The sequence below is a fragment of the Hippocampus bargibanti genome, linkage group LG16 (assembly GCF_051943395.1).
Source record: "Hippocampus bargibanti isolate YZ-2025 linkage group LG16, ASM5194339v1, whole genome shotgun sequence".
NCBI lineage: Eukaryota > Metazoa > Chordata > Actinopteri > Syngnathiformes > Syngnathidae > Hippocampus > Hippocampus bargibanti.
Window position 1 is genome coordinate 14,099,483 of NC_142749.1, and position 10,640 is coordinate 14,110,122.

Below are 10,640 nucleotides of genomic sequence, written 5' to 3' on the forward strand. Positions count from 1 at the left end.
GTTGTGCAATGTTACAAAGTAAATCTACAGTCTTAATCAAGTGAAATGTATCAAACGTTGCCGCCATTAGTGTTTCCGAAAAGTATATTTTTAAGATATCCGACTCTCACTAACAAACATAGTATCTTAAATGTTGCAGAGGAAATGTCGAGAAGATGAAACAATTTAAAAAAAATTACAGCAACCAAAAACAGTGTTGAGGCACATTTACAAATAACCAAGATTTCATAACACGTTGAAACGTATGACTTACAGTAAAGAGAAAATATCTTGCAAAAGTTAAATCGCCCTCAGAGAAACGTGACGGCGCAAGAAGCTAACCAATCATCACCGCCTTAAACCACATTACGGTAACATCTGCGTTTTCCAAATACCAAACGGTTACTTGGTATTTCATTTGAAAATATGTAAAGCAGTGATGCAGCTGCGAGTTTACAAGTAAAAAGACTCACGGAGCTTAATATTAATATTTCTTCACGTTAATGAAAACCTTGATGGCCCCCGTGAAGTCGGCAGAGAGTAGAACCTCGGTGTGATCCGTCTTCAGGGCACCTGCGGTAGAATATTCCTCTAAATTACACACTGATGTCACTTTTTGGATTTTCTGGCCGAACGCATGATATATACCTGAGGGAATCGTTTCAGATTCATTTGAATCCAAACTTTTGCAGTCCGCATCTGGCTTTTCGGCACCCGCCGCCGTCTCTTGTGGCACGATGAGACTCGGGTGAGGTGCGAAAATGGCCGATGTGACCACAGCATTGTGTGCTAAGAAAAAACAAAGTTAAGCATACAAGTGTTAAGTTTGAATTAAATTGTTAACGCTACACAATAGTTACCTTTAATCCCTTCCCAGAAGTCATTGCGATCCCGACGTACTGATGTGAATTTGCTGAGGTCGTGGTAAGTGCTCCAGATGTACACGTATTTATCTTCTGAGCCGCTGACGATGAATGAGTAGTCGTGGCTGCGGGGAAGACGGCTAAAGTGAGTATCCTTTTATGAAAATGGTTATGTTGATGATACTGATTTTGAACTTCTATAATGTTCGGACCATGGAGAAATTTACATTTCACAGCAGCAAAGTGATGAAAGTAAGAGGAAAGGAAAAAGTAGAAAAACAAAATACAGGAGCTGCTGTAAAGAGAGCCACTCTCGCGCCGCCATATTGAAGTCAAAACAACCAAAAACAAAATAATGACAACACAGACACAATCATTCAATCTTAAGCACTTTCTCTGTTGTATGAAGCAGTTCTAGATGAAAGAAGACCAACGCATCATTTTCACCAGTGGATCAGGCATGTCATGGTGAGATAATGCACGTCTGCTACAAGCTAAATGTTGAAAGCAAACACAAAGCTGTAGCATCCATTGACGAAATCAGACTCTCACATCTCCTGTCCCACGTAAATCCGCTTCAATTCTAAGCAGCGACCATTGCGCATACATCTGTGCATTTTAAGTATTGCAAAACTGCCTTTTCGAGGATGTTGTCGTGAAGTTTTGTGACTTCTGAGCTCCTCACCTGAAACTGGCCTTAATTTGACTGCTGCTGTTGACGTAACCCTTGTACTTCATGGATAAAGACAAGTCCCTCAGGTCATAAAGGCGGATTCGGGAATCGTTTGAGGTCACCAGAATCTATGAGAGCAGAGAGGTACCATTGAAAAATACATCTTTCGCGAGTTAATACACTAAAAAAAGCAACCACAAGTAGGTGAGTCACACTAAAATGATGTTGTTACCTTATTCTCTCCAGGTAGTGGTTCAATACCGGTGATTTTTCGCCCAACTTTGTTCCTGCCTCTGGTGGACCGAACATGTATTTGGGTATGATATTTCAGACGCTGCAAAATTCATTTTAAAAAAGGAAATTAGCATACATGATGTATCCAAGGCAACTACAGACCGTATACACTTTGGACTCCGTGTCCTGGCTCAGTTTTAACTCGAGGTGTACCCCAGGGCTCTGTACTAAGGCCCCTTCCTTTTCACTGCGCTAATTGCCAGTTTGAATTTCCATTGTTGCTACTGCTAATTACATCCATAGCCATTTTACCAAATCGTATTTTGTAAACACAAAACTGGATGCAAAAAAAAAAAAAATGAAATGGAAGGTTGCCGTAAAAATACCTCTGTGTCATAGAAGATGCATCGTCCGTCATACGTTCCGATGACGGCGTACTTCCCGTTTTGACAGAAATTAGCAGCGGTGATGAGGCGCGTTTGGCCATCCACCTCATTCCACAGTGCCACCTTTTTATCCGGAATGTTCCACAATCGCAACTTTCCATCCAGAGAGCCACTTAAAAAATATCTGTCGTCCTGCGAACAAACAAAAACGCCGTGGTCGATCTAGGATTTAAATTTTAGGGGAGTCCTTTCAGAGAAGATTGATCAATTTACCCTGGGATGGAATGTGATTGCCGTGACAAAATCAATGTGCTGAAAACAACACAGACACTCCCTTCTGGATATGTGCCACAGTCGGACCGTTTTGTCCATGGATGACGAAAGCAAGAAGAAGTTCTACAGTAACGCAGCAAATATATCATGTGAGGTAAGACATATTTTTTTTTTTTAAATGGACGACGACTTAAAAGATGTAGCGATCTGGTCACCTTTGACCAAGACAAATCCAATAGATCTGCCGTATGGCCTTTGTACTTGCAGAATGGGACCTGGCGAAATGGGGCGTTCCGATCTTCTGTGTCAGGATCTTCTGAAGCGCAACTTGCCTGGAACGCAAGAAACGGTAAGACATTTGAAAATATGTCTACTAGTAACTAGTCTGTGCCAATCAAACGGCAACATACCTGCCTGCTTTTGAAATGACAAAAGCTACTTAAAATGAGGCGAAAAACACCATCCAAATGTAAATCCGTATCAAACATATACTATATATACATAAAAATACCTATATTTCAACTTGTCAATCATGAAAATATTTGCTACTATTTTAAGAAAACAAAAAGTAAACAAAAAAGTATTTTACAATCAAACAAAACATTTAATAATCAATTTGCTTGTAAAGTACAATGAATTGTAAGACGTAAAACTTCATATATGCTCATCGAACGTACATTCCTATGTGTTGACAAAAAATAGCTAGAAACAAACTCAAATTACAAACTAGCGTCATTTTCACCTTTTTTGACCAAACTCCTGGAAATGCTTGGGAGTATTCCTAGCGATAACGACTGTAGTTTTCTTTTAGATATCCCACTTTTTGTTGCTTTTTCTCTACAAAAGACAATGCTAAAAACAATGCTAACTCTTGACTTTCGATTGCAGGAATGACCCTTAGCACACGCAATTCATCTAAAGGATGCTAACAGCTGGCACTGTGCCGATCGCCTGTTCTAAATTTAGATATGATGATACATAGCGATCTTCTGTTGGGTGTTTACTATTTTGACTTATTGTTTTTAATGGAAACAGTCATTTTCATTAATAAATAATAATACATTTCATTTATCAGCACCTTTCAAAACTCAAGGTCACTTTACAGTCACACAATAACTATTTCTGTGGGTGAGCAGCGGCAGCCACACGCGCCAGCGTTCACTCAACCCGGAAGTAACTCAAACAGATAGAAAGCTAGCTAGCTAATAGATACCCAATGGGGAGCTAATAGCCAGCCAGCTAGACCGTAGCTAGCTCATAGATAGTGAATAGCCATCTAGATAGCTAGCTATTCGCTATCTAGCTAGCCATCCACTATCCAGCTGTAACCCGGAATGGGATAATGAAAACCGTAATGAGTAGTTGGCAGGTATGCTACATGCTTTTGAGATTTCCTCACCCCAGGATCAGTGTCAGATTTAGAGGAACATAAGCTTTCCTGAGATGGCGAAGGTGATACTCGACCTAAGGGGAGGCAAGCAGAAACCGTCACAGGGGAAACCGTCACCGGAACCCCCCTCTCCCGTCACAAACGACAATACCTTCCGTGTTGTATTTCAATCGCATGTTGTTGAAATAGTCAAAGGCGGTCTTTAAGACCCAAATGCGAACCACATTATCTTGGCCGGCAGTTGCCAGTAGCCTGCCGCAATGTGAGAACTTCATGGTCCACACGGCCCCCTGAGAACAAGGAACAAATGCTTCAAATCGGGCGAGTTTCACTTCACAATTTAACAGGACAAATCGTCCTACCATGTGCTCGCCGCTTAAATCTTGTACGACTTTGATTTGATCAAAATCAAAAGGACCCTTAAAGCTGTGTGCTGCCTTAAACTTGGCCGGCCTGGTATAAGGCATCCCCTCGTCATCGCTGGAGGACGGGTCGTCTTGATCCGTGTGGAAAACTAAACAAACCCATGAAAAAGATTTAAAGTTTATGTAATTGGATCTTTGTGAATGTTTAGAATGACCAGAATCAATCGTGAGGCTTTATCTGGGACCGTCAGAAAGAACCAGACGAATAAAAGGGCCAAAATGATCACACCCCGATTTTAACTTGATGTTCTTTTACCTTCGTCGCGAACACTTTTCACTTTGTTAACTGCTTTCTCTCCGTATTCCTCAGCAAAATGCTTGGCCTTCTTCACCGACTTGCCCAGGAATTTCTTCAACTGAGTTCTGGTGAGAACAGGCCGATTCAATACAATGATGGTCGGCACCAAATGATCAACTAAGATGGTAAATCCTTACGTTCTCTGTTTCAGTTTTCCCCCATCTGTGTCTGCCAACGGCGCCTGTGACTTGTCATCATCATCCGACTGTGCTTCATCATTCCTGAGATGGAAAAAAAAGTCGAATACGGAACAACTTCCCTTTTAACTCATTCACTGCCAGACATGTGCAAAAAAAATGCGTCCACTCCAGTGCCAGGGTTTTTGTCACTGTCACTTGAATTCCAGGACCCACAGAATATTGAGTTTTAGGACCACATAAACATTCAATGCAGCATAAGAAACCTTAAACTCTTATTTAATCAGGAAAAAAAAGAGTTCATTCCTAAAGTATTCATTTTTAAATGAATCATTTTTTAAAAATCAAAATAAAATCAAAACAAATCAAATAGATTAAAATGGAGTATATAATCAACGATAATATAATTATATAAACATAAGCTCTCTATTTGCTATTTAGCTGTCTATCTATCTAGCTAGCTAGCTCTATTTGCTATCTGTCTAGCTAGCTATTAGCTATCTATTTGAGTTACTTTCGGGTTGAGTGAACGCGGGCGCGTGTGTCTAACGCTGCTCACCCACAGAAAAACTTAGCCTGTGACTGTAAAATGACCATGAGAGTTTTGAAAGGTGCTTATAAATGAAATGTATTATTACTATTATGATTATAATTCCTAAATTATATGGATCTGGAGTTATGAGCTTGAAATTAGGGTGGCTGTCCAAAATACAATGCAATACATAGATACGCACTTTAACAACAGCTGAAGCTGGAACAAAGCGCTAACATGGGGAAAAAAGAGAAATGCTGCCCCCTTGTATAAGGGAAAAACCATTGCCAGAGGCCATGGCCAGTGCTTTATCGGCACCCAAACAAGAAAAAAAAAACAAATTCGGGAATGGCGCTCTACGTCATATTATATATATATACTACATTTTTGAATGGCAGTGAATGAGTTAAAATATGGTGCGTTTTTTTACACGACTTAATAATTACAAAAAATAATTACACAAAACAAAAACCCAATCAGCTTACGTGATATACTCTTTGGTCCTCCTCATGATATGCAAAGTGAGCGGGTTAATCCCAGCCGGGAGTTTCTCCTCGGCCTGGATGAGTGGGATCTCTTCCCCGGTGTCGAGATTCTTTATCATCACACTGGCCAGGATTTCCTGTTTTGTTTTAACATTCGGTACACTCCAGTTAACCTCGGGTGTCAGGAATGCACTCCAACACGGGAGTGGCTTCAAGCCAAGCTAAATAAAAACCACTGCGACAAGCATAAAAAAAACAAACCGACCTCATCTGTGAGTTCTCTACCAGAGTTGGAGCGTGGACGCTGAACGTGTCCCTCAACTGTCGTCAAAGCCTCCTCACCCTCATTCTCCTAAAATCCACCCCCAAAAAAGACCATTCTTTGTCACTCATTTCATTCCAGAGCACACGTTCACCATCATAGAGTGCGTCACTGACCTGTGCGGTCACCACCTTGTCCCCACTGGTAGCGCTGGCCAGATCCAAGGAGTGCTGCAGCTCTCTGGTTAAACACCTCACAGTGCTACTGGGAGACAATAGACCAGATGGCTCCAGGGGGTCGCTAGCGACTGGAGTCGCCGCAGATACTAAACAAGAGAAAATCAGTAAGTCAATGTGTGCATGAAATATTTATTCTGTGTTTATATTGGAGGAAATGGGCCTTGAAATGTTCTTTTTTTTACCAAAATACACTTTTATAATACATTTCATTATACATATAATACATTATATAAAGCCTTTCAATTTCACAGCTTGCCAAACATAAATAGCTGCGCAAAATATCACTCCCACCATTCAGCTGTTCTGTTAATAATCCTGCGTTGTTGTTGCATCAAAAATTAGCTATATGTTTTTCCCCCTTGAAAAAAAGGAGAATACGGAACAACTTCCCTTTTAACTCATTCACTGCCACAGACTATGTGCAAAAATGCATCCATTCAAGTGCCAGGGTTTTTGTCATTGTCACTTGAATTCCAGGACCCACAGAATATTGAGTTTTCGGACTACCGGGTACATAAACATTCAATGCAGCGTTAGACTCTCTTCTTTCACCAGAAAAAAAAGAGTTAATTCCTAAATTATAAGGGTCTGGAGTTATCTGAGCTTGAAATGGGGGTGGCTGTACAAAATACAACACAGTACATTCATATTGATTTATATAGTGCTTTAACAACAGCTGAATCTGTCACAAAGCGCGAACATGGAAAGACAAACGCCCCCTTGTGGGAGGGAAAAACATCGGCAGAGGTCTGACCAGCGCTTTATCGGTGAGAAAACAAAAACCTGAACAAATTCGGGAACAGCGCTCCAGATCATGCTTTTCAATACCCGAATAAATTCAGGAATGGCAGCGAATGAGTTAAAAACAATTGTAATTTTTTTTTGTGATGAGCATATTTGACATTTTTCCCTTTAATATTACGGACAACTAAGCTAGCTCATTCTGCCGTTTGCCCTCATTCACCACACAATTTGCTTTTCACTAAATAATTTCAAAAAAGTCTTTCCGTTAATGATTAACCTACAGCACTGCGAGCTTGTCATCCATTGACTCCAATTTTATAGGAGTCAGTAATAAGTAAACAAGACTAACGCCATTGTGTTTCCTGAAAGGCCCCAGTGACACATCAAGCCCTTACACGTTGAGACATATCAAACATTATATAATCATTCGAAGGTTGGATAACACCCTTAAAGGAGAACCGATGTCTCCGGACAAGTTGTGTCCATAATGTGTAAAATCACTTCCAATGACTTCTACTGAGCGTATTTTACAAAGATTCCGCCGCATATAGCTATATTTTACGTTTTAAGACTCACGCTGAATATTCAGGAAGTCTTGTGTTCAAGTTGGTGACGATTCCTGACGTGACATCACGAAAGGAACGGCCCTGACCGAGAAAGCGACACACAATGCATTTTGGGTACTTTGTTTGGGCTGAAAACGTCGTGTTGATGGCGAAATTAGAAGGAAAAAACACATAACACGATGGTGAATCATTGTGTGTTGCACCAAGACTACTAGTTGATACTAGTTGACACAAATTCCTAGCAGACAAATCAGCCCATTTCCAACGGAGCTTGGGCGCTATCTTGTGCATTTTCTGGGACGCGACATTGGGGTCCTGTCGGCTCGAATTGATACGGAAGGACTTCTTTAATCGATTGCAAACATTTATGCTTTCCTCTTCAGAACTATTTCAATCATATTCAGAACTGGATGAGTAACAAGAAAGCAAATTCTCAGAATCTGAAGCCATTGTTTTGATTCTCGATCAAGGCAAGACGTCCTGTGTGACGTCACGAATAAGGGGGCGGGACCTTCTGAAACTGCATCTCTGAGGTCATTTTGAAGTAATTTTGGGACACTTTAATTCATTTTATTGGTGTTTTGCATTTGACTAAAATATCAGCCTGCGTGTTTTGGGTATTTTTAGATGCTAGAAAACGTCTTTCTGATGTCAGTTAGGAAACAAAAAAAAAATGGTGTCGGTTGTCCTTTAAGTGTCTTCCAAGTGTCAGTTAGGAAACAAAAAAAAAATGGTGTCGGTTGTCCTTTAAGTGTCTTCCAAGTTTGACTCTAACAATTTGTGAATGCCTTTTAACTCATTAAATGCCAAGGATTTAAACTTAGCGATGTCTTAGTGTTTTGTTTTTTTTCGACATGGTAGGATGAAGAAGGTTTTGAAAATGGCTGCCGCTGAAAATGGCCGTTACAGTTTGTGTTGTTTTGATGCCTAACATATGTGTTCTCTTACCTTCAAGCCCACTGGACCGAAGACACTCCCGAGACTTCTTAGAAGGGATACGCTGCATCGCCGGCGGAGGCGGTCTCGGCGGAGGAGCTCCGCTAGGAGGACGCGGTCGCGACGGCGTTGGCTTTTTGGTGCTAGCTACAATATCTGGTTCGACCGTGAACTGCCGCGGTGGTTTTGTCGGCCCAGACGTGTCCATGGAATCCGGCGGTCTGTCTACAAATGAAACCTGTTCTAAAATGTCAGCGGATCCAGGTTCCTGATCCCCTTCTGCGACCGCAAGCTCCCCATCGGGGTGACGCTGTCCTATTGTGTTGGTGATATCTGGGGGCTGAATGCTTTCCTGTGTTTCAACTGAAGGTCCTGGGAGATCCAAGGGTGAAGGAACAGGCTGAGAACACACTCCGTTTGTGGCAGAACATTCCGGTTGCTCCTCGGGTCTCTCGCTCGGCTTCGGTTCATCAGCTGCAATTGATTCCTCCGGAGGTACTTGTTGAATTTTGCTTTCTTCGTTCGACTCAGTTTCACTCACGTGGAGTTGATCGAACAGTACGGCGCCAGCACCGTTTTCCTTTTGACTTTCTTCAATGATGCTATCAATGATCTATGAATGAGAGAAAAAAATCAAGTTCACCCTTTTGGTAGCTATTGTGCAAATCTTGTGGTTTTGTGTATTATTAAGAAACAAAAGACAAAAACACACATGTAGGGAATCATCTTGAGTCGTCTCAGAGGCAGCCTCTTTGCAGCTCTCGTCTTCGTGGCATCTATGCAAGAGCTGTTCATCATGAAAACATTGTGTGGGGGTTAAAAAAAATACAAATTAGAGTTGTTTGTCTTTTCAATTTACAACACCAGTAAAGTTACCTGAGGTGAGGGAATGACAAACTTCGTTGATGACCTACAAGGGACACAAATAGAATAACTCATAATCAAATATCTAGTTTTCATAAGCCAAATAGACGATACATGTGATTTCCATATTTTAAGTCATGACTATCCGGCATTAAAATGTTTTCTAACACTCAAGTCTTGCAACATTGCAAATTTCCCTTTAACAAGATTTTGTCTGCACTGAAAATAAAAATACACGGACGTAATATGTGTATAACACTAAAAACAAGTAATATTAATGACTAGCTTTTATTTTGGAAGATCGACACGACACACAGTAAAACCGATTCCACTATTCTTTTAGCTACACATATATTTCTATTCATAAAATATCAAAACGTGTTTGCTTACACTTTAGGAGATGGGCTGAAATGTACGTCCTCGGTAGCATCGTAGAACTCGTCCGTGTCACTCGTGTCTGACGCCATGCTAACATGAAATGAGCTTTTCGTGATCGAGCTAGCCAGTCTAACCACCAGCAAGCAGCTACCAACTTAAAAAAACCATGCGATCGAAGAAAGGGAGATGACAGCGCTATCCCTTTCGCGTTGTGACAAGAACATGGAAAAAGGCTTGGTCTCTTCTTGTTCGAAAAACGTCACAGCATTACGTTACACTGTATTCAACTAAAAGCTACATTGGTACATACTTAACGAAAGGCTGCAAATATTTTTTATATCTACCCATAAGGCCTCGATCATTGACTTATCTCCAGTAAGTGTATCTTCCAAGAAGCAAAAAATGGCGTCTTTGCACCAATTACCGAGCTAGTCGTCCGGGGGCTATAGACAGCCTTATAAACAAACCCATTTCTTGAAGAGAAAAAAAAATAGTCAGCCAATACCCAAAGGGCGGGGCATAGGCCGTGGTTCGTGTATTGGTCTTTGGTTTTGAAGATCGCCTCCTGCTGTATCGGAGGCAGACATTGAAGTGGTTGTTGAATGTGTAAATTTAATCCGAACTAAGCATCTGATGAGCAATTAATAGTCCGCGTTGCTTTAACATGAATCTCAAATTGAAGTAAAGTGTAAAACGTGCAACAAAATTATGACAAATCAAATTATTCGCTATACTTTTTAACCCGGTGGGTGTGTCTGATGAATGCACCTCAACCACAAAGCCCACGTACGTATGTTTTTAATGTTATTGGTAGACTGCATTTTAGCCCAGATTTTTTTTATTTGAGAATCAAAGGACGTTTGCGTATGTGACTTTCAAATGCAAATGTCATATCATTTGTCATATCATCATCACCACTGTCAAATATTACATACTTTAGAATTTCATCACTTTGGCTCGGTAATTTCATTATTCC

The 10,640-nt window shown here is 40.8% G+C and overlaps 1 protein-coding gene and 1 long non-coding RNA gene across 2 annotated transcripts; one reads left to right on the forward strand and one right to left on the reverse strand.

Moving 5' to 3' along the window:
- Positions 1-15: 15 nt before the first annotated feature.
- wdr44 (WD repeat domain 44) lies at positions 16-10,595 on the reverse strand. Its single transcript, XM_089016577.1, has 20 exons — positions 9,677-10,595; positions 9,299-9,332; positions 9,135-9,209; positions 8,435-9,035; positions 6,114-6,262; positions 5,941-6,027; positions 5,676-5,812; positions 4,659-4,742; positions 4,480-4,586; positions 4,161-4,312; positions 3,950-4,088; positions 3,808-3,872; positions 2,624-2,740; positions 2,409-2,531; positions 2,136-2,327; positions 1,748-1,849; positions 1,528-1,643; positions 840-967; positions 628-768; positions 16-552 (listed from the first exon to the last, which is right to left on the reverse strand). The coding sequence occupies exons 1-20, from the start codon at positions 9,751-9,753 to the stop codon at positions 464-466; spliced, it is 2,715 nt and encodes a 904-aa protein (XP_088872703.1). The 5' UTR covers positions 9,754-10,595; the 3' UTR covers positions 16-463.
- On the forward strand, positions 4,542-8,568 carry LOC148886585 (uncharacterized). The gene is made up of 3 exons (XR_016117796.1): positions 4,542-4,646; positions 6,079-6,280; positions 8,442-8,568. It is a non-coding gene; the product is annotated as an uncharacterized LOC148886585 (long non-coding RNA).
- Positions 10,596-10,640: the final 45 nt, after the last annotated feature.